The 24,067-nt window shown below is 46.3% G+C and overlaps 1 protein-coding gene across 3 annotated transcripts in view; it reads right to left on the minus strand.

The window, feature by feature from the left end:
* Positions 1-24,067, minus strand: part of RNF216 (ring finger protein 216) — a 122,160-nt gene that overhangs the window by 7,756 nt on the left and 90,337 nt on the right. For all 3 annotated transcript variants that reach the window (XM_027528094.1, XM_027528093.1, XM_027528092.1), the window contains exons 14-15: positions 16,144-16,241; positions 9,060-9,282 (exon numbers count right to left, since the gene is read on the minus strand). In XM_027528094.1, the coding sequence (XP_027383895.1) occupies positions 9,060-9,282; positions 16,144-16,241 (321 nt within the window). The remainder of the gene's footprint in view (positions 1-9,059; positions 9,283-16,143; positions 16,242-24,067) is intronic.

Here is a 24,067-nt window from a genome sequence, read left to right on the forward strand (position 1 = left end):
TCTTCAGAGTCTAAATACAGTCTGCATTTCACCAGAAAATGTCAGCACTCAACTATTTTGAGCAGTGATTGTTACCATAAATAATAAGTAAATTGTCAGTTATACCTAGAATATGGGTTAGGCGTTTCAGATTTCAACTTTCTCCAACTGGTTGGAGTCACAGGGCACTATGTCTAGAAACTAAGAACTCAAACACTTTTTTTTTTTTTTAAAGAAAAAAATTACGTTTTCAGCCAAGTACGTTAGACTCTAAGGGGGAAGATTTTTTACTTCATCTGGGGTGGAATTCCCTTCCACAAACAGTTTCCTTTGAGCCCTTAAAATTCCTCAAGAGTGAAGGCAGGCTGAATTGTACACTTTAAAAATGTACTTTTATACATATTTTACCACAACTTAAAAAATTAATAATGTTAAAGGAGAGAGAAGGCAGTTCGGGGTTGATTCTGATTCTTAACAGGTGAAGAATGGCCCTCATCAGAACACTCCTGGGTTTGGGTAAGCAACATGTGAGGCTACTGAGGCTTTTCTAGACATGAGCTCCCTTGGGAAACACTCAGGCGCCCTACGTGTCATCATTCACAGTGATCAAGGACACTGGTGAAGAAGGCTTGGCATTCTGCAAAGCTAGTACACACCTAGGCTGCTGGAAACTGGGAACAATGGGAGGAAAAAAGATGCTGAGAGGGCTGGGGGTGCGTGTGTGGGCTGGATCACAGCATGAACTGCCCTCCAGCCCCCCACAGGGGCTGAGTCACTTACAGGAAATCCAGGTGGGATGGAGGGCTCGCTCACTCACCCCGTCCCCCGCAGCTAGGGAATTTTATCTTACAATAGCATTGGCTTCCTAACAGAAAAGCAGCTGGCGTGATGGAAGAACTCCAGCTTCGAGGTTCCACACACCTTGGCCTGGGGACCCCTCTAGAAGACCCAGCAGGACCCAGGTGGGGGTCTAATCATTTCCATAGCAGGTTTACTGTGAGAAGTAAGTGGATGGACAGGGAGGCCTGGCGTGCTGCGATTCATGGGGTCGCAAAGAGTCGGACAAGACTGAGCGACTGATCTGATCTGATCTGATCTGATCTGAAGGACAGTGACATAAGGGCATTAATACTTACTGAGTGCTTACTATGTGTCAGCTCCTATTCTAAGCACTTCATGAACATTTCTTAACAATGCCAGAAGTTTGGTACTACTGAGTAATGCCTATACTACAAATAAGGAAACTGAGGCACACACAGTCACTTTTGAATCCAGGCCTTGCAATCTCAAAGCCTGAGCTCTCAAGCACTTAAACCACCCATGTTTGAACAAAAGCTTCTGGAACACTGGGACTGGAGGCAGTGTGACTGCCTGCCCTAAGAACTATCAGAGGTGATTATTTTTAGGCCCTGCTTTGTTCTACAAAGAGTGTCTTGTCTCTTGCCCTCTTTGAAATATAAGAGAGTTCCTTCTCTTTGGGATGGACATAACTCTGAAATCTTCTTTCTCTACTAAATAAAAGGGAACAGGGCAAAATAAAATACCTCTATTCAAGGAGGTGAACAACCAGGACAGCAGAGAGGAGACTCTTCCCTGAAAATTCTGATTTTTCTTGAGGTCTGCTTACCCAGGAGTGCATGTGACACCACTTGAAACATCAGGTCTCTGACTGGCCTCTGAGACCCTCTCACCCACAGCAGGAGCCGGGAGCTCAGGGAGCCCACAAGCCAGGAACCGAACATGCAGGCCAGGCTCCACCACCAAGGCCACAGGACTCACTGGCTCGAGGTAATGGAGTCGCTCACTGCTCCTGACCGGGGTGCTATTCCAGGCCATCTCTGCATGTCTTTGCCTTGCTGACACAGTTCCTCATGAGCCCACCAAGTTACCTGTATACCTTGGGGTCCCATGGGATTTTCTCCTTATGCCACAAAAAGCCAGGGTTTTGATTCTTACACATTAAAGCAATCTTAGGAACAAGAGTTTAAAAAAACACAAGTAAACTCACCAAGTTATCTCAGCAGAGATAACTCCTTGGAAGATTTTGGCCTAATTACCGCTGTTTCTGTACCCATATCTCACATGCAAAACCTGAGGTTCCCTTCTAGAAGGCCTCATGCTGCACGCTCGGATCCCACTTGCCTGTGTGTGTGCTGCTCTCGCTCACGCGCGCCTGCACGCCATGTGTCTCTCCCGGCCACGAGGAAACAGGCTCTGCAATGCAGTTACAGGCTGAAGGTCACCGTGTTAAGCGGTGAGGAGTGAGACTGGGACCGGGGCAGGGCCTGGCTGCTCCTCCTGGGCTTCCTGTCCCCAGGGGGCCCAGGCAGATCCGGACTCTGCAAGCAGGCAGGGGCTGAAGCCTTCTGAGCGAGCGGTCAGTGCTGCTCTGACTGCTCCGCCCCTAGTGGAGGTGGAGGCTGAATCACGCCCCCTCGAGGCCTAAGTGCCCCTCCACACCCTGACTGCCTCGGTCACTGGGGAACTGCGGGAGGAACAGACCGCACTGCCCACATCACCACACTGGACACCTCAGCAGGCCCCAGTGAGTGGCGATCCAAGGCAACATGCTCACCCCAGCATTCCTCTCCATGGCCTTTGGCTCACGGCCTAAGATGGACCCTGTAGGCCTTCTCTGCCTTCTTTCTGCCCCCTCCTAACCTTGGTGAAACCTTTCAAACAGATCCACAGAATGGGCACGTAAGTAAGCAAGTCTCAGACTGAGTGTAACGAAACAGCAGGCTTGAGCAGAAGTGAGTCCACAGCACTTCCATCACTACTCATGGCCACACTGGGGGAGCCCACACGCCTCCCCACCCCCCGGCCCAAGAGCAATGAGGACAGGGAGGAGAACACGTCTGGTGCTCACGATGGGCCGGCGCACCCCAACACAATGCCGAGGACAAAGGGTCAAAGCAGAGAGGGATACAGCATCTCACCGCCCAGCAGATCTGCAAGAACACTTTATGTAAAGAAACGAGCGGCTGCATCTTAACAGGGGGAGAGTTTTGTTTCCTTCCGCTGAATTCGTCTGAGCTCAGCAAGATACAGAAACGCTGGCCTAACCCGGAAGACTCTGACACGCCTGCTTCACATGGTGGCTGGGGAGTGAGGCGAGCCAGAGCATTCGGGGGCTGGCAGTGGGCGGCCTCTCCCAGTACCAACTCGGCATGCCGGCAGCCAGCACAAGTGAGGGAGAAAAGCAGACAGGCTTTCATGAAGAAAAACCACCCCAAAGCCCAATTCCTTAAAATGTGTCCCTCAACAATGAAGCCCCACAGCTCTGCCCATGGAGCAGGGCCTGGATGGGAGAAGATGAAGAGAAATTGCAACTAATGGTTAAAGGGAAGAAGAGAAAGTTTCCACCCATGATATTGACAACAATCGCCACCACAGGCTGAAGGTTCGTGAAACAGATGTCTGAGCACTTAGTGTGTAGCTGTTCTTGTGAAGCTTTTAAACATTCTTTTGAGCCTGTTTCCTTCAACATGTCTGGGCACCAGGGCTGGCCACCCACTTGCCTGCTGCCAGCCTCCTGTGACCACGAAGGGAGGGTGGTGACTTTTCTTCTTCACTTTTTTCCCCTTAAAGAGGGGACTGAGAATTGCAAGTCAACTGCTGCCATTTTGGGAGTGGGGTTGGGGCTGGGATCTAGGTCATGTGTGGCCACAGCTGTTGTTAATAAACTTGCAATGATTTCATAAAAGGCTTCCAAAGAGCTGAGGATTTAGTTTCAAATTATTCCCAGATCGGCTGCAGCTCGCCAAGCAACACCAGACCCTAACCCCCCAGCGCCAGCTGTCCCCCCACAACAGGAAACTGGGGGAGGAGGGTGCACTGCGGCCGGGGCAGCACGTGCTGTGCAGCTGGGGTCTGGAGAGGCAACGAAGGGGCGCCGGGGAGGAGCGCAGGCTGGACGGCTCTTGGCTGGTTCTGTGAAGACTCCTTGGGGCACAGGGGCCTGGAACCCAAACCTTTCTGTCGACGCTCCCTGGCTGGAACCTGGAGGCGCATGGAAGGTGGCCACGCTGTGACTCCTGTCAGGCTCCAGGACGCAGCCTGGGGCCCGCTGGTGTGTGCTGAACGTCACACAGGCCCACAGGCCATGTCGAATGGACTGAGCCACACTGCTTGCCTCCTTGGTGCCGTCCTTGAGTCACATCTGAACTGACTGGGCACACTGTCGAGGCCCCTTTCTGCATCTGCAGCTTGCTCGGTGAGGGCCTGCCCCTCTATGCAGGCCTGCCTCTTCACTGGGCTCAGGGACCCGTGGGCCGCTCCTGGCCAGCTCCTATACTTGTGACCTCGCGCGGGACTGCGGAGACTTTAGGACTGGAAGGAGCTAACATCTGCCTGAAGACCTGGGCTTGCATCCTGGTTTTACCAAGTGACTCGAATCCTGTTCCTCATTTGTAGGATAAGAAAGTGGTCCCGCCCCCATGCTGTGATAGAAGCCATTGTATTTAGACATGAGGTTCACCTTACCATCTTGTTTCTTCTACAGAAGGTACATTTTAAAAGTTCAGGGAAAAAACACTGAAACTAACAATTAGTTACCGACTTGAAGTCTGGAGTATCTTTCTGAAGATATTCTCTAAAAGGGTCTCCACCTTTCGCTCCCTGATCCTCTGAAATACTTTCCCCTCCTCTTCTTTCCCCAGGCCACTCAAACAAGAGTCTCAAAGAAGCCCAGTGCCCTCAGTGCCCCTGACCCATCAGGAAGGCAGATGCTGGTCCAGGCTGGACGGTACTGGAGCCAACTGAGGGCAGAGGGCCGGTGGGTAGCTTTGTTTAAGACGTGGAGAGAATAGAAGACCTGAGATCAACACGGGCCACTTTTTTTTTGTTTGTTTTTTAAGTCTGGCTGCACCACGCAGCTTCCAAGATCTTCATTCCCCAACCGTGGAGTGAAGCTGGGCCCTTGGCAGTGGGAGTATGGAGCGCTAACCACCAGGTTTCCCCATGCCACATTTTACTGACATAATCTTCTGCAAGTTTCTACATTTATACAACTGGGATGATACAGCTGCCTTAGAGCATAGTCACAGAATTAAATATATTAACACATATTAACGTCAGGTTCAATCCACTGCAGGTTTAGGAAAAATAAATAAGTCTCCTGACCAAATGGCTAGGCGATAATGGTGCCAAATTGTAAACTGGTTGTAAAAGCCCTAGGGTTTTATTTGAACTGAACATGCCTCAAATTCTTATATTTAAAAAACAAAGAAGTTGTAGAGAACAATTCTGTGCAGTTTCTGGTAGCCAAAACCCAAGATAAAACCAACTTTGTTTTGTATTTAAAGAGAAAATGCTCTTATGAATTTTGTCCCACTTCTAGAATCCAGCCTGCTAGGTGACTGCTCTGAACACAGCTTCTAGTAACAGTAAGGTGTAACTCGTTAACCCCACTAGGTTACCACTCATGGACAAGAAAAAAGCTCATCTGGGTCCAGTAAAGTCCCAGGGCAACCCATCCCCCACTGCAAAATAATGTCTGTTCATTTACAGGCTGTGATCTGTCTGTGCATTCTGACCCCTAAACTAGAAAACTGTAGTTTGTCGTGACTGGCTTGCTTCTGTTACTTTTTTCCTTCCTAAAAAGACATCTTGTTTTACAAGACTCTTGGTTGAATGTTTTGAGCTTATTTTCAACAACTAACAGATAACTGACAGCTCTCTAATATGGAGTTAGTTCAGTTCCCAAGCAATCCGCAGTCATTAAGGACAGAAACTCAACTTCCCTCCAAACCACGAAGGGATAACTCCCTCACAGACAAACGAGAGATTCTTCCTGGCCTTGCTGGTTAATTAAGCCAGAGAGAAGGGTGGATGACAGGGCATGCTTTGTTTCCCTGGACTTCTGAATGGCTTTGTGTTCCCAGAAGCCCCAACAGATGCTCGGTTGGAATTCAATCGGTCTCCTGGTGAGAATCAAGGAGACGGGGCTGATCCCAGTTTTGATGGGAACAGGACAAGTGGAACAAAATCTCTGGCTGTGGCTGCCCGAGGAAATCGCAGGGATTTATGTTGGCCTGACCTTCCTTTCGAACTTTATACTTTGAGCAAATACAGAACCTTTCTCAGGGTAGAAGACGACAGTTCAACAAGAAAACACAGGGAAGTTGCATCTGTGGGCCGAACAAGGCAACAGAAGGAAACCTTTATAATCAACTCCACGTGTGGGAAGAAAAGAGGTGGCGGGAGAAGGAAGAATGAGAAGGAGCAGAAAGGAAAGCAGGGCTGAGAGGAGGCCAGACAGCCTGCCGCTCACCCTCCTGCACATGGCCACTCCCACACTGCTCTTTGTTTCCGGAGAGGAGAGCAGCCTAGGAAATGCTTCCTAGGAGCTCCAGCTGAAGAAAAAGACCCGATTTCTTCACCAAGTTCCTAGAGATGAGCAGGCACCCAGCTGCTGGCTGGCTGGGACCCAGGAAGCAAGTCAGCCAACGGCCAGGTCTGGGGCGGGAGTTTTGCTACAAGGCAGCGTGGGGCCCCCTGGAGAGCACTGCACAGAGCATCCCACTGTGCCTGCACCTCCCCCCACTCAACCAGCAACAGGAGGGTGACTGTCTAGCTCCAAAGTCACCCCTTAGGTCGATTACTTTCTCAGCGACAGGAGGGTAGGCTTGCTAAGGGTCTTGCTGGGTCACAGGGCTGTGGAGTGAGAGTGGCTCCTGGGTTCCTCAGCCTGGTTTTCCACCCGGGAAGGAGACTATTCCTGCTGTGCGGACACGGGATTTTCAAGAGAACTCAGTGCTTTTCTGAGCCTGTGGGGAGCTCTGAGGACGAGGCCGCCTGCCTGGCCTGCCTGTGGCTTCCAGCAGGGGCTGGCCCAACACCCCAGCACCTTTTCTTACTAGAGCTGGTGGAGATGTTCTACACCAGGGGCTAACAAGTCTTTTATCTCTGACTTATACAGTCCTAGCTTGAACAGTGTTTTAGATTTGGACTGATGGTCAATCTTTGGTGCCCATCTCTCCGCACGCCCCATTCCCCACATCCTGCTGTCCCGTAGTCCTGGCCTGCTCAACATTCACCGTCAGTTACGTACTTGCCCCGGGGCTAACTTGGGTCTGTGACCCCATCTACTCGCTATGTGTGTTCATGTAAGTCTTTCCACGTTTTTCTCTCTCCCTCTCTCCATGTTATATATAGATACATGGCATCACTTTCTACAGCTATATACCGTATTGGGCTATTCACCACTGTACTTAGACAGGAGGGAGAGAGAAACATCTGTCATGTCTAAGCCACTGTTATTTCTGGGCTTTCTCTTACCCACATCCAAACTGATCCTTATTACTATAGGGATATTTACTGATTTCTAACTCAGTCATATTACTCTTTACATATTAACAATATATGTATCTACATAATTTATGTGTGACAACTATTTCCTCCAGTTTTTCATTTATCTTTACCTTTGTTTATGGTGTCTTTTGCCAAAGAGGATTTGTGTTTCTCAGCCTGGCCTTGAGGCAGTGCTAAGAAGGACCTTGCCTTCTCCGAGACTGTAAGTCATCTCTCCTGTGTCCTTGGAGCATCTTCAGATGGCTTGCCCAGTGCCCTCCAAACAGCTACTGGATGTTTCCCTCTCCACAGAGCAGCCAGAACGACCTTTACCACTTAAACTAGGCCGAGTCACTTGTGTCCTTCGGGCCTGTGACAGCTCCCGCCAGCCACTCGGTGAGACCCGCGGGCTGCTTCAGCGCCCACCTCTCTCACCTTCCTCCCCTCGTTCACCACCTGCAAGCCACACTGGCCTTCTCTGTTCCACAACAGGCTGGCTTTGTTTGACTTCTTTGGCTTGCGTGCAGGTCTCACTGCAGACGCTGCCTCTCAGAGAGGTCTGCCGAGATGACTTCCTGCTCCTGCTTCTGACACTCTCTGCCACATCACTCTATGACTCTTCCTGCACTGCACCAACCACGGGAAGGGGTTTCGTTTTAAACTTAATAAGACTGTAAACTCCATGAAGACTAGTCCTAGCAATACTGAGTAGTTACAAATGAAAGAATGGATGAATCTATCATTTCTGTAAGGATCTGAATGAAACTTTTATCACTTCAAATTCTCCTGGGGCTATTCCTGTCTCTGCTGTCTCCCTTTGATCTATCTGCCTATTCCTGCATTAGTCTACATGACTTTGATTAGTGCAGCTTCATAGTAAAAATTAAGTCTCATTTTCAAAATTATAGGTAATTGCCTTTCCCTTCTCCAAGGGACCTTCCCAACCCAGGTTTCCTACACTGCAGGTGGATTCTTTACCAGCTGAGCCAGAAGGGAAGCCCAAGTATAATGGAGTGGGTATTCTATCCCTTCTCCAGCAGATCTTTCAAACCCAGCAATTGAACCAGGGTCTCCTGCATTACAGGTGGATTCTTTACCAACTGAGCTATTAGGGAAGCACTTTATACAAGGTAAATGCTATATAAATAGTTGCTGGCACGTGGCAAATTCAAATTTTGCTTTTTGGAACTTTCTGGAATTTTTTTTTCCTTGAATATTTTTGATACATGTTTGTTGAATCCACAGATGTAGAACCTGTAGATATGAAGGCCGACTGCATTTGTCTTTTTATCATCCAAAGGTATCATATAGTAAACTATTATCAATAGCTATTAATACTGAACCATTTCTGAACATCTGGAACAATCTTTCCTGGTCATGGTTTCTATTTGGTGACATTTTATTTATATTCATAAGTGAGATAAACCTGTAGCTTTCTTTTTCAGGGTTACCTCTGAGAGGTTTTGGTATCAGCATTTGGCTGGCTTTATACAAATACATGTAAAACATTCCTTATTTTTCTATGCTGAAAAATATTTTGAATGGCATATGAAAGTCTATTCTGTAAAGGATCAAAAGAACTTGCTTATGAACTATAGGGGAGTGCTGCTCTCTGCAGAGTAGCTTTTAGCTACTTTTTCAGTTTTCAGGTATTGTTATCAGTCTGTGCAGTTCCCTATCTTTTCAGGGGTCAAAATGCACTAGGTATGTGTAAGACCTCTTTTTGTTGTATCACAGTATTGATACTTGCCCCCTACAAAGTGACAGGCAGCCGTTTGTTCACTTACAGTGGGGTCGGTCCAGAGAGAGCATCGGGAACACTCCTGGCAGGGGGCTCCTGGGGAGCGAGGGTGCTGGCAGAAGTGGTCGTAGCCATTGATGGACACGCGGCAGAGGTAGCACATCTGGGCACCGCAGCGGCAGGACATGCGGTTGCAGCCTTCAGATTTGATGAGGCTGGTCCCACACTTGTGGCATTTCCTAATGCGGGCAGCAGTCATTTTTTCTTCACTTAAAAAAAAAAAAGGAAGAAACATGATTGGAGAGAGCAGCAAAGATGAAAGAAAAATATGGCTGTTAAAGTATTTCTTTTCATAGATAATGACTGCTTGGCTCTTCTGGTGACATGCAAAGGGTGAAAAGAATCTACGTTTTGGAGTCTCAGAACTGGCTTCGCTTTTTCAGTTGGATGACCCTTAGTAAATTATTTAACTGCTTGGAGACTCAGTTTCCTTGTTTTTATAGTGTTCTGAAAGAGGATCACAGATAAGAACAAAGCACCCAGGGCACAGTGCCTGGTACTGGGTGTTTGGAGGATGATTATTCTGTTTGTTACAGGCGTCCCTAACAGGCTTAAAATAGAAAAAAACTCAGGGTCTTCCTAAAGAATGTTTTTTATATACACAAAGCTGGATAATGGAGAGCCAGTAAACCTTAGTTCTACACACCTTGTATTTTTAAATACCTGACATTGGGCCAGGGTAGACATACCTGGGGGCCAGCCAATAGCCACTTTATGACTTCCTCCTGTTGGCAGAGCCCGCCTCCTCTGACAAACTGGCATGTTGGAATCCTATATTCCCAGGTCCCTTGCAGCTAGGCGATGGGCATGCATATGACTCAATCCTGGCCAATGCGAAGCTTGTGGGGAGGCTACTTGCTTTCAGAGGCACTTTAACTGTTATCTACAGTCAAAATGACAGGTCTTGGCTCTTTTTCAATAGCTGGCACTGCTGAATTAGTTATTTCTTACGGTGCTGTTCCTAACTCTAAAATAACACGTGCCAACTTTGCCTGTAATGCTCATGTGTCTGTCTTCCTCTGCTGCACTGAATTCCTGAAGGTAGAGGGCAGAGGCTGTGCTGCCTGTACCCAGCTGGCATGAAGAATTACAGTCCTGATGCGAAGGAGCCAAAGGTGTCCCTGCTGAGACCAAGAAGGGCACGAAGGAGCCCAAGGGTGCACAGCCCTGAAGGACTCATCCCGCTGCTCGAGTATATCTCTCCTCTCCAAGTACGAACCCAGAGTGGTAACCAGGGAACTGCCTCAGTGTAAGGACCATAACTGTCTGGGGATGAGTTCTGATCCACTCTCTCCCTCCCAGAGCTAAGACAATGCAACCTTCTCCCTTCCATCACTCCCCGTTTTTCTGCTAATAAGGAGCAGCAGCCAGGTGAGCATGGGGCAGGCAAGCGTTTTTAAACACCGATGTTCAGAAGACTATTGTGGTATGCTCCTCAAAAGCCAGATCATGTGTTTAAACAAAGAAAAAAATGCATTAGGAAATTGGCTGCTATTCACTGAGGTCTAATTTCTGAATGGTCCAAAATGAAGGCAGAACTCTGGCTTGAAAGAATTTAAATCCAGTTCAAGTTACAGAAGAACAAATGAGTTCTCAGTTTTGCTGAACAGGAAACAAGGTCAAGGAGACAAGGTTTTTAAAAAATGAATTTATTACTGTCAACATGGTATACATGTTCACGATTTCAGGGAGCTCAGCAACTGTGAACACATTTCTCAATCCTCCATGGTAAGACTCACAAGGTTCTGATGAAAAGGTCTGCCATCTGAAAAGCTGTGACCACGACACAACTGCAATTTTCTACAAAGCAGGAGCTTTCTGTGTAAGCACACCCTGGAGACTGCGGGCTGGCCTTAAGCCGCTGCGCTCTAGCGGCCTGGGACTGGCTCACTTCTTACCTGGGCAGCTCCTCAGGCTGTAGTGTGGGAGAGCAGTGGCTCAAGAGTACACTATCCTTTCTAGGAAGAAAGCACAGGCCTGGTCTGTCACCAAGCTGTGAGTCATCAATGTGAAATAATACTGGGTGTGGTGGTGGGGGGAAGTCAAGGCAGTTCTAAATGGATGGAGGAATATAAAGAACACATACAACTCAACATTGTTGTGATGTTCAAACAGCTGTTCACACTGCAGGAGTATTTATTCAAATCCGTTTCTGCGGAACAATAGTACTAGATGCGACCGGAATGACCTTGTCCCAAAAAAGGACTGCTCTTAAGGGATGTAGTGACCACCTATCCAGTAATGTGAAAGTGCAAAATGGCACTGGGGAGAAATCACAGTTGGCTTTTTTGGGAGGAGGGTGATTTGGCAAGTCAATTCTAAACTAGGCAGGAAGCAAACAGGCCCACAGGATGTGATCGTTTGCAGGAAAGGAAGTGAGGCCTGAGCTGCAGCTGTGTGTGCTGACCTTGTGTCCAAACAGGAAGGCCCACTGCCCCGCTCTACACAGTCAATCAAGAGTCCACGATCCCTTGCTTATCTGTTCTCACCACTACCGAAAAACACTGGGAGCGCCTTCTGGGCACTGTCTATTCCTTGTGGCACATGCTATTTGAAATCTTAAATGGCTTTGCTTCATGAGCATGTGTATGTATTTTTTTGGTGATGATGTGACAAAAAATTAACCATTTTATCCAGTTTAAGGTATACAATTCAAGGACATCCAGTATACTCCCAGTGTTGCACACCCATCACCCTTCTCTGGTTCCAGAACACTTTCATTATCCCCCAAGGAAGCTCGGGACCTATGGAGCAGTCACTCTTCCCAACCCCCTTTTCCACTGCAACCATTAATGTGCTTTCTGTCTCCAGTGGGTTTGCCTATTCTGCACAGAGGCAAATATTCGGATGCCTATGAGTACTTTATATACATGGAATCACGTTAAGATGTGGCGTTCTGAGACTGGCTTCTTCCACTTAGCCTGTTTTGAAAGCTCATCCATGGTGTAGCCAAGTATCTTCTCTCCCTTTCTATGGCTGAATAATATTCTGCTGCTGCTGCTGCTAAGTCACTTCAGTTGTGTCGGACTCTGTGCGACCCCATAGACGGCAGCCCACCAGGCTCCCCCGTCCCTGGGATTCTCTGCAGTGGGTTGCCGTTTCCTTCTCCAATGCATGAACGTGAAAAGTGAAAGTGAAGTCGCTCAGTCCTGTTTGACTCTTCTCGACCCCATGGACTGCAGCCTGCCAGGCTCCTCCGTCCATGGGATTTTCCAGGCAAGAGTACTGGAGTGGGGTGCCACTGCCTTCTCCGGAATAATACTCTACTCTAGGGCTATAATACACTTGGTTGGCCATTCATCAGTTGGACATCTGGGCTGCTTCCTTCATTTGGCTAACACCAAGAGTGCTGCTACCAACACTTTTGTACAAGTTTTGCTGGAGCACCTGCCTCACCTCATGCCACTTACTATGCTGTATCTTATGACTCAGCAATAAACCGCTCATTACGCCCTGTGTGCACCCTGCTGTTTCTTACTTCTGACAGTAGGCGACTGGGGTCCCTTGGGTCTCTGGTCCCTGGCGTAACGGCTATGGGGGGCGGGTGGCAGAGAAGTAGAAGCCCCTGGAGCACCCTTTCCCCACAAAAGGCGACACCAGATTCCTGTGACCATCTTTGAGACTGGCGCCACCATCAAAAGCTTCAAAGACATAGGGCTGTTGATTCCCAACATATCTCCTTTACTCCTCTGACTGGCCTGTACCGAGGAACAGGTCCTGGAGAACACTGCACAGGCCTGACCGGGTAATAGCTCTCACTGCAGCTGCTGTTCCAGATGTCACCAGAGCAAACAAACAGAACCTCTGGCAACTGGTATGCAGCTATTGATCCGGAAAATGCTTTTATTTTCTGTCCAATAAGCCGAGAACACCAGAAGCAGTTGGTAAGAACCTTGATCATCTGTCACCCAACAGGTAACACACTAGACCACCATTCTAATGACATACAACTAGAACCCAGGGAACAGGAAGCAGCAGGCACTCTAGTTTACTTTAATATGGTATATGCATGCCAGAAACTGGGAGATAAACCCCTTAAAAATACAGATATCTCTAATTTCTATGAATCTCTGGTGGTCTGGAGGTCAAGTGTGTATCTATCAGGCTATTATTCCTCCCAAAGCTAACCACACATTGCTGTATTTTGTATTCCCACCATGAAGAAAGAAGTCAGACATCTGGGAGGCCTTTCTGCATTTTGGAATTAACATGTATCACATCTGGATATGTGGTTCTGATCCACTTACTCCTGAGACAAAAGGCCAGGTTTAAGCAGTGCCTAAACCAAGAGAAGCCTTCCAAGCTACATTCCAAGTGTCTATAGCAGACGAACATGCTGAATGGAGCTGGTAGCAGGAATTGAAAGGAAAGTCAGAATAGGGGCTATGCTTTCAAAAAGTAACCAACTCTGGGAATTCTCTGGTGGTCCAGAGGTTAGGACTTGGTACTTTTACTGTGGGAGCCTGGGTGATCACTGGTTGGGGAACTAAGATCCCAAAAGCCACACAGTGGGACCAAACAAAAAGTAACCAACTCTAAGAAACATCTCTGGGTCTGTGACTGAGTCTTGGAGTAGTTCAAATGCCCGATCAGGGGGCCATAAAGAACCAATTTATTGAGCTGGGCAAAACTCCATCACCAAGTGCAAGCAGAATACATACAACCAGGCCTGAGCAGGCCTTGAATGCAAGAAGCTGTCTGTTTATGTGCTTTGTCAAATTTATAAATCAGGGCCTTCTACTTAAAAAACAACAACAAAGAGCTAATACTTATGGAAAGCATCATGTGGCACGATCCATCATGGACGCTTTAATCTGTACAACTCTACAAGTAGGTATGATTATGCTCTATACCTTACAGGTAAGAAAATTTTTAAACTTAATTTAATTGGAGGATAATTACTTTACCATACTGTGGTGGTTTTAGCCACACATCAACATGCATCGGCCACAGGTATACATGTGTCCCGCATCCTGAACTCCCCACCCCGTCCCATCCCTCTGGGTTGTCCCAGAGCACTGGCTTTGGGTGCTTGCTTCATGCACTGAATTTGCACTGGTCAACAGATAAGGAAATTTTTAGGCACAGAAAAATTTAAAACTTTGCTCCAGGCTCTTAACTACAGGTAACCCCAATCTGATCACATGACTCCTTAAGAGCAGAGTAAGTTTATCACTGGTCAGACAAAGATGGAAAGATGGACAAAAGAATCAGAGAGACATGAGAAGAATTCCACCGCCCTTGGCTGCCTTTGAAGACAAGAGGAAGAAGGCCATGAGCCAAGGAATGTGAGAGCTTCCAGAAGCAGAGAATAACCTTCTATTCACTGCTGCTGAGAAAATGAGAACCTCAGTCCTATACCCTCAAAGAACTGTATCCAGTCACCTGGATACTTCAGGATATTCTTCTCAATTTCAAGTTCAATAACCTTACATTTGGAAAGTCCCTTTTGCCATGTAAGGTAACATATCCACAGGTTTACAGATTTCACAAATTAGGGAGACATGGGACACTTCTGAGGAACATTATTCCACCCACTAAACTTGTGGCAAACAGCAAAGCCAGGGAGCTCCTTGCCTGGATTCCAATTCCTGCTCTGCCAGTCACTGCTGCGTAAGCGTGTTTACTTGGGCTCTCTGTGCCTCAGCTGTTGTCATTCGTAAAATGAGGATCAGATCAAATCAGATAAGTTGCTCAGTCATGTCCGACTCTCTGCGCCCCATGAATCACAGCACGCCAGGCCTCCCTGTCCATCACCAACTCCCGGAGTTCACTTAGACTCACGTCCATCGAGTCAGTGATGCCATCCAGCCATCTCATCCTCTGTCGTCCCCTTCTCCTCCTGCCCCCAATCCCTCCCAGCATCAGAGTCTTTTCCAATGAGTCAACTCTTCACATGAGGTGGCCAAAGTATTGGAGTTTCAGCTTTAGCGTCATTCCTTCCAAAGAAATCCCAGGGCTGATCTCCTTCAGAATGGACTGGTTGGATCTCCTTGCAGTCCAAGGGACTCTCAAGAGTCTTCTCCAACACCACAGTTCAAAAGCATCAATTCTTTGGCGCTCAGCTTTCTTCACAGTCCAACTCTCACATCCATACATGACCACTGGAAAAACTATAGCCTTGACTAGACGGACCTTTGTTGGCAAAGTAATGTCTCTGCTTTTCAATATGCTATCTAGGTTGGTCATAACTTTCCTTCCAAGGAGTAAGCGTCTTTTAGTTTCATGGCTGCAATCACCATCTGCAGTGATTTTGGAACCCCCCAAAATAAAGTCTGACACTGTTTCCACTGTTTCCCCATCTATTTCCCATGAAGTGATGGGACTAGATGCCATGATCTTCGTTTTTTGAATGTTGAGCTTTAAGCCATAACAGTACCCATCTCTGGTGGAGACTTGGAGATTGTTAACTGCCCTAAACAGCCATTTCCCCCTTCATTTTCTTGGTTACAAAACCCACTCCTTACCCTTCAAATTTAAGCTGGACCAAAAAATCAGCCAGCTAGAGACTACATATGGAGTCTGCCTTGGGGCCCGACTGTGAGCATGCGGCTCAGTCTAGAGCAACAGGGTATGAGCAGAAATAATGTTTCTGTCTCTCTCCTCTCCTATGGGCTGGAGTGCAAATATGGTTGCAACTTAGTCACAACCATGGAGGTGAGAACACTCCTCTAGGGAATGACGAAGTGATGAGATAAAGAGAACGAGGTTTTTGAATGACCTCATGGGACAGATGCGCTCTATCGGCCTGGCAGGGCTGGACTATTATGAGAGAGAAACAGACATCTGTATTACGTAAGTCAATGCATTTATAAAGTTAGTATCTGTAAAGTGCCCAGATATATAAGGAGCACTATACAGCAATGGTTCTGACTGACGGCATTATGTTGCATTCTAGAGGTTGTAATGGGGTTAGGTTGCCCCCTTGAGCTTATTCTAGACTGAAGTAGCTTGAGAGCCTGTTTTTTCACACAGCATTTACTGCCCGCCATGCCCCGCCCCCCCCACAAAGACAGGTTAATGGGGGAGTTGAGAATCAGTCAGTAGGCTCCCCAAACCATGTTACTCACATAGATGTTCGGTACTTGATGTCATCTTTTTCAGCCAGCTCCTCACAAGTGAGGCCGTTGTGCTCTTTCCAGAGTCCTTGACACTTCCTACAGGTTTCCTGGGGATAAAGGAGAGACACAAAGACAGCTCTTGGTGAAGAGATACCATATAAGTTTCCATTCAACAACAGGGAATGTGAAACAAGCTTCACTTGTCTTGAATTCTTTTGGAGGATCGCTCTCCCTTTCAGCAGGGATATTTCTTAAGACATCTCTCAACAGAAGAAGAATCATTAGAAGGAACCATGAGGAAATTTCTCTCTCTTTAGATCAAAATACAGCACTGCTCCCATCACCCAATTTGTATAAGGCTTTCTAAAAATTCCAAGAGTCGCTTGAAAAAAACATAAATCTAAAAGGATAGATTTATGTGGTCTTGGGCTTTTAAAATTAAAATGCTGTGAGCTGTTTGAGGGCTGGTTCCACCCACTATTCCAGCATTGGTCTGGCAGACACTACTTGTGTTAAAACTGAACCGAAGGACAACCTAGATTAGGATCACTAGGGGTCGTTAAGGGAAACATCCCCTCAGCCACCCCTCACTCAAAAAACATGGCTATCATCCTCCATAGCATAACTTCATTTATAAATAAAAATTTTAAAAAGTATTACTTTTTATTTGAGGACCCATCACAGTTTACAAAATATTCTCATATACGCTGGAAACTATCTTACATCAACAACAAGAATTTAAAGAAACATGAATCAAATGTAATTTCCATAAATGGAAATCACCACCGTAATAAGTACAATGAAGGAAAAGATGGTGTTATCAGCTTTGTTTGGCCTGGGGGCCAGTGAAGGCTTGAGGAAGTGGAGCCTGAGATTAGGAAGATGAGTCAAAGAAAGCAAAAGGAGAATAGCATTCCAGACAGAGGAACAGTGAGAGAAAGATGCTGGCAGAGGAAGTTGGGTAAGTTTGGTCCCTGTAGCTGGACTGCAGATACTGAAAATAGGCCTGGCGAGGCCCACTGAAGCCTGTCTGTGTGAGGCTTTGCCAGTTCAGTTCAGTTGCTCAGTCGCGTCCAACTCTTTGCAACCCCATGAATTGCAGCACGCCAGGCCTCCCTGTCCATCACCAACTCCCGGAGTTTACTCTTAAGTCACGTCCGTCAAGTCGGTGATGCCATCCAGCCATCTCATCCTCTGTCGTCCCGTTCTCCTCCTGCCCCCAATCCCTCCCAGCATCAGAGTCTTTTCCAATGAGTCAACTCTTCGCATGAGATGGCCAAAGTATTGGTTTCAGCTTTAGCATCATTCCTTCCAATGAACACCCAGGACTGATCTCCTTTAGGATGGACTGGTTGGACCTCCTTGGAGTCCAAGGGACTCTCAACACCACAGTTTAAAAGCATCAATTCTTCAGTGCTCAGCTTTCTTCACAGTCCAACTCTCACATCCATACATGACCACAGGAAAAACCACAGCCTTGACTAGATGGACCTTTGTTGGCAAAGTAATGTCTCTGCTTTTCAATATGCTATCTAGGTTGGTCATAACTTTCCTTCCAAGGAGTAAGCGTCTTTTAATTTCATGGCTGCATCTGCAGTGATTTTGGAACCCCCCAAAATAAAGTCTGACACTGTTCCCACTGTTTCCCCATCTATTTCCCAAGAAGTGATGGGGCCGGATGCCATGATCTTAGTTTTCTGAATGTTGAGCTTTAAGCCAACTTTTTCACTCTCCTCTTTCACTTTCATCAAGAGGCTTTTGAGTTCCTCTTCACCTTCTGCCATACGGGTGGTGTTATCTGCATATCTGAGGTTACTGATATTTCTCCCGGCAATCTTGATTCCAGCTTGTGCTTCTTCAAGCCTAGTGTTTCTCATGATGTACTCTGCATATAAGTTAAATAAACAGGGTAACAATATACAGCCTTGATGTACTCCTTATCCTATTTGGAACCAGTCTGTTGTTCCATGTCCAGTTCTAACTGTTGCTTCCTGACCTGCAAATAGGCTTCTCAAGAGGCAGGTCAGGTGGTCTGGTATTCCCATCTCTTTCAGAATTGTCCACAGTTTATTGTGATCCACACAGTCAAAGGCTTTGGCATAGTCAATGAAGCAGAAATAGATGTTTTTCTGGAACTCTCTTGCTTTTTTGATGATCCAGCAGATGTTGGCAATTTGATCTCTGGTTCCTCTGCCTTTTCTAAAACCAGCTTGAACATCAGGAAGTGCACGGTTCACATTATTGCTGAAGCCTGGCTTGGAGAATTTTGAGCATTACTTTACTAGCGTGTGAGATGAGTTCAATTGTGCAGTAGTTTGAGCATTCTTTGCCATTGCCTTTCTTTGGGATTGGAATGAAAACTGACCTTTTCCAGTCCTGTGGCCACTGCTGAGTTTTCCAAATTTGGTGGCATACTGAGTGCAGTACTTTCACAGCATCATCTTTCAGGATTTGAAAGAGCTCAACTGGAATTCCATCACCTCCAGTAGCTTTGTTCGTAGTGATGCTTCTGCCTTGTCATACTGAACAGTATGACAAGGCAAAACAATAGGATACTGAAAGAGGAACTCCCCAGGTTGGTAGGTGCCCAATATGCTACTGGAGATCAGTGGAGAAATAACTCCAGGAAGAATGAAGGGATGGAGCCAAACAAAAACAATACTCAGCTGTGGATGTGACTGGTGATAGTTCTAGCAAGGTCAGATGCTGTAAAGAGCAATATTGCATAGGAATTTGGAATGTTAGGTCCATGAATCAAGGCAAATTGGAAGTGGTCAAACAGGAGATGGCAAGCATGAACGTCAACATTCTTAGGAATCAGCAAACTAAAATGGACTGGAATGGGTGAATTTAACTCAGATGACCATTATATCTACTACTATGGGCAGGAATCCCGTAGAAGAAATGGAGTAGCCATCATGGTTAACAAAAGAGTCAGAGATTGGATGCAATCTCAAAAATGATAGAATGATCTCTATTCATTTCCAAGGCAAACCATTCAATATCACGGTAATCTAAGCCTATGCCCCAACCAGAAATGCTGAAGAAGCTGAAGTTGAACGGTTCTATGAAGACCTACAAGACCTTTTAGAACTAACACCCAAAAAAGATGTCCTTTTCATTATAGGGGACTGGAATGCAAAAGTAGGAAGTCAAGAAACACTTGTAGTAACGGGCAAATTTGGCCTCGGAGTACGGAATGAAGCAGGGCAAAGGCTAATAGAGTTCTGCCAAGAGAACGCATTGGTCATAGCAAACACCCTCTTCCAACAACACAAGAGAAGACTCTACCCATGGACATCACCAGATGGTCAACACTGAATCAGACTGATTATATTCTTTGCAGCCAAAGATGGAGAAGCTCTATACAGTCAGCAAAAACAAGACCAGGAGCTGACTGTGGCTCAGATCATGAACTCATTATTGCCAAATTCAGACTTAAATTGAATAAAGTAGGAAAACCACTAGACCATTCAGGTATGACCTAAATCAAATCCCTTATGATTATACAGTGGAAGTGAGAAATAGATTTAAGGGACTAGATCTGATAGACAGGGTACCTGATGAACTATGGATGGAGGTTTGTGACATTGTACAGGAGACAGGGATCAAGACCATTCCCATGGAAAAGAAATGCAAAAAAGCAAAATGGCTGTCTGAGGAGGCCTTACAAATAGCTGTGAAAAGAAGAGAAGCGAAAAGCAAAGGAGAAAAGGAAAGATATAAACATCTGAATGCAGAGTTCCAAAGAATAGCAAGGAGAGATAAAGATAAGAAAGCCTTCCTCAGCGATCAATGCAAAGAAACAGAGGACAACTAAATGGGAAAGACTAGAGATCTCTTCAAGAAAATTAGAGATACCAAGGGAACATTTCATGCAAAGATGGGCTTGATAAGGGACAGAAATGGTAGGGACCTAACAGAAGCAGAAGATATTAAGAAGAGATGGCAAGAATACACAGAAGAACTGTACAAAAAAGAGCTTCACGACCCAGATAATCACCATGGTGTGGTCACTCACCTAGAGCCAGACATCCTGGAATGTGAAGTCAAGTGAGACTTTGTAGGACATGATTATTGGTCTGATTTTTATCCTAAGAGTGCTAGGAGGAGTCAAAGGTGTCAAGCATGGAAGTAACACAAGCAGGTTGCTGATTTTAAAAGATAATTCTGTGTAATAGCATTTCTATATCAAAAAAGGTGGTGGTGGGAGAATATAGTGATATACAAAAATCAGCCTGAAAGGATACCCAAGAACTGGTAGTACTGATTATCCTGAGTGGCTGGAAAGTGGGCTGTGGGCTCCTTGAATCATATATTACATAAATGCACTACCTAATTGAAACATAAAAAATTTTAAAAAGAAACAGAATGGACTGCATGAAGAACTGAGAACCTGAATAGCTCTTTCTCATAAAAAGGCTTCAATCAACGGGATGGGGTGGGGGTGGGGTTGAGAGGAGCTGGTCAGAGATTGTCTGTTAAATGTTGTTGCTTCCAACGGGTCCTGATGCTGTCTGGTCTACTACCTACATCTGTCAGCAAACAGAAACTAAGTCGGTAGTGACTTCATTATTATACACCCAAACATAAAGCAGCACAAAACCCATTTTTAAAAGACCTTGTGTCTGACTATTCTAGGAAACTGGAGGATAAACAACTGCTGGAGAACAGATGAGCTGGTATCTAGACCCTAACCTTCAAACAATACCAACCTAGCCACCCACCAGGAACAACAGCTTGAAAACAATGCATAGCATCCAGAGTGTGCTTTCCAGCACTCCTGGTGACCCAGTTATTAGTTCATGGGACCTTCTTCACAGGGAAGAACCCACCTTCTAGGTGAGGCACAGGTCCACAACAGTAAGGTGACTCGGCCAAGCTGAGTCAGCTGTGAGTGAGGGGTCACCGAGAAGCCACTGCTCACTTCCAACATCACAGTGGCTCTTCTGTGGGTCCATACGTGGATTTTCAGGCATGTTCTTCTCACTGAAGGGATCAGGGGTCTCAACGAATAAAACGAAATGTCTTTTGAAGAGACTAGAAACCCACAGTTAAAATATGGCAAGCAAACAGCAGGCTGGGTGGATTTTACATTTGGAGCTTTCTCTGATGTTTCTTCACAACGTAACCTCTCTTCTAAGCACAGTGTGCGTTTTACTAAGAGGTAATCCTCTGAAGTACAGATAGGCTTTGTTCCTAAATGCAACAAATGCTTAAACAGTATTAGAAGGAATGTTCTGGAACACTTCTAATGTGAAGATAGTCAATTCTTCAAAGTAAGGTTAATGAAAGTCCCAAGGACCATTTGTAAGGCAGAGTACACAGCCGACAAGGAACTTCAAAACACGCAGGACGTGCACATCCTGGCTCTCAAATCTAATCAGGGAGACTCTCCATCACCCTTGTGCATTTCCGATCAGGAGGAAGCAGCTGAATTCATCACCATCGCAAACACACAGAAAAGTCAGCTCCTTCCTTTTTGATGAGGAAGGCATGCACATACTGGTTACCTCGTTAAGGAGCAGCTACCAGTCCGTGTTCCTAATGGTATCAGGGAGATTTCTGGTTAAGCTTTTATGCTGCCCTTTAGCGCTTAAGATGCCTCAAGGTGATGTGCCTATTCATTAAGGTCTTAACTCTGCACTATAAAGAAAGCACTCAATGGCTCCTGTTCATCCATTTTCTGCTGCTTAAATGTTTAACGGGTAAGGCAGAAGATCACGTTTAGTTTCAGATGACCCTGTCAGGGAGCTGACATTTCTTCATAGAAACAGCTTTCTCAAAGGTAGCAGACGGTGTCCCAGGTCATCATCTACATGTAGCAGGGCCTCCTGCTGCTGGCAAAGAACCTGAGAGAGGAGACCAAGGGTGACAAGGGTCCAAGTCACCACTCAGCGCTCTGTGCTCGCCCTGGCCCCAGGCCTGCTCTCAAGTTGCTGCGTTCCTTGTCACTCTGCATCTTACCTGCCTGACTCCAGCTCTGTCTCAGAAGCGGAACAGAGTATAAGCTGCTCCCTTACTTCTGAATTGTTCCTTCAGGGAAACTTCCAGACTTACTCTCCTGGGGAGAGATGTCGCAAGCATAAGATATGGGGCATGGGGCTGTGGCCAATTCAAATAGAATCTCTGAATTCCAGGTCTCTGCTCTGCCATCTCAGGTACTCAAAAAATGATGGGGCTGTAAATCCTCAGAACTCTTAAACAAAAGCTGAGGCCCAGGCATGTGGCCATTCACAGATGCTCGGCATACTCTAGAAGCCACAGGGCTGTGGGCATTCAGGCCACATGTGTCTTCCAGTTGTCAAAGTCACTGGTTCTCCCCACCTCAAGACCCAAGTGACACACGGATAATACTAGCCAAATCCAGTCAGAGTTTCATAGTAAGACAGAAAAGCAGACAACGAGATGGATGCTAGAACCCTGGGAATCAATCAAGCTTGGCAAGGTCAAAGCTCGGGCACAACCAGTGGGCTTTCCTTCCTGTCACTAAGGGGATTTGCGAAGTTCTATTTTCTCTATGGTAAGGATGCCGAGGAAGTTAGATACATGAGCAAACCAAGTACAGCACAGTGGAGCTAAGTACAATAGTGTACACACGTGTGCGTGTGCACACACACAAGCACGTGAGAGACGGCAGAGTAGGGGGAGGGGCGAAGTCAGACAAGGATTCTCTGAGGAGCTGGCATCTTCATGGGACTGAATAAAACCAGTATTATGAGTGATGAGAACACACAGGCAACTAATATCCCTTTGGACTGACATCTTTTAGTGAGTCGCCCTTCCCAGCTACAACAGCCTAAAGTATGGAAAATGTGTGAACCAGGGACTTCCCTGGTAGTCCAGTGGTTAGGACCCCATGCTTTCACTTTTGAGGCCATGGGTTCAATCTCTGGTCAGGGAACTAAGATCCCATAAGCTGCACTGCACGGCTAAAAAAAAAAAAAGTAGAACCAGACTCTCAAGCATTTCAACTATCAAACATATTCAGTGTGCTAATATTTTAATAAGCATGAAAGCTTTTATCATTAAATTAAAACAAATTTTAAACTAAAATTATTTAAAAGTATTTATTTCATCCTACCCTTTAAAACTTTCTATATTTATATTTTGCAATGTATGTTACAACAGTAGTACAAACACACAACTTATAAATAAATAAACACACACTCTGGGGGGAATTCTGCTGTATACATTTCTTTTCCCCCGACAGAGAGAGCAATCACAAAGTCATACATCTACTGCTCTAGAGCTCGGACAGTCATGGAAGAAGGGAACTAGACAGGGCAGCAATCTGCCTGGGCTTGCATTTCCAAAAGCTCTGACAGACTGAAGAGCCTGAGACAAGAGGCAGGAAGACAGTTAAGCAGAAACTGGAAGAGTCTGCAGGACTGGGTTGCTGGAAACATGGACTTGGATCAAGTGTTGCAGAAGGAGAAGCAGATCTGAGTGAGGGTGGGTGGTAGAGGTGAGAATACAAGTTTAATTTTAGACTAGCTTATTTATTCACTCTCAATATTTGCTGAATTTTTATCATTTGTCAAGGGCTATATCAGATGCTGGGCATATAGCAATAAGCAAGTCAGACTTCTTGGGGTTTATGTTCTGGTGAAGAAAACATTAAACGAACAGGATATATAGCTACAACTGTGGTAGGAACATTTTAGAGGAAAAGCACTGGGTGCTGTAAAGCAGGAGAGTTAAGAATCAGCCCAGGGATGAGGGAAGCCTCTCTGAGGATATGGTGTTGAAGCCGAGCCCTCAGGGATGAACAGAGTGAGCGGATTTGGGGGAAGGGTGCTCTAGGCAGAGGGAGGAGCAGGGGTGAGGGCTCTGGCGTGGGGGCGGGGGACGGCCTGTCTCATCTGTGGGGCAGAGGGAGCTGGCATTAGCTGGAGCCCAAGGGGGAGAGCTGAGAGTGGACAGTGGTCAA

This window comes from Bos indicus x Bos taurus, chromosome 25, assembly GCF_003369695.1.
Source record: "Bos indicus x Bos taurus breed Angus x Brahman F1 hybrid chromosome 25, Bos_hybrid_MaternalHap_v2.0, whole genome shotgun sequence".
NCBI classification, from domain to species: Eukaryota; Metazoa; Chordata; class Mammalia; order Artiodactyla; family Bovidae; genus Bos; species Bos indicus x Bos taurus.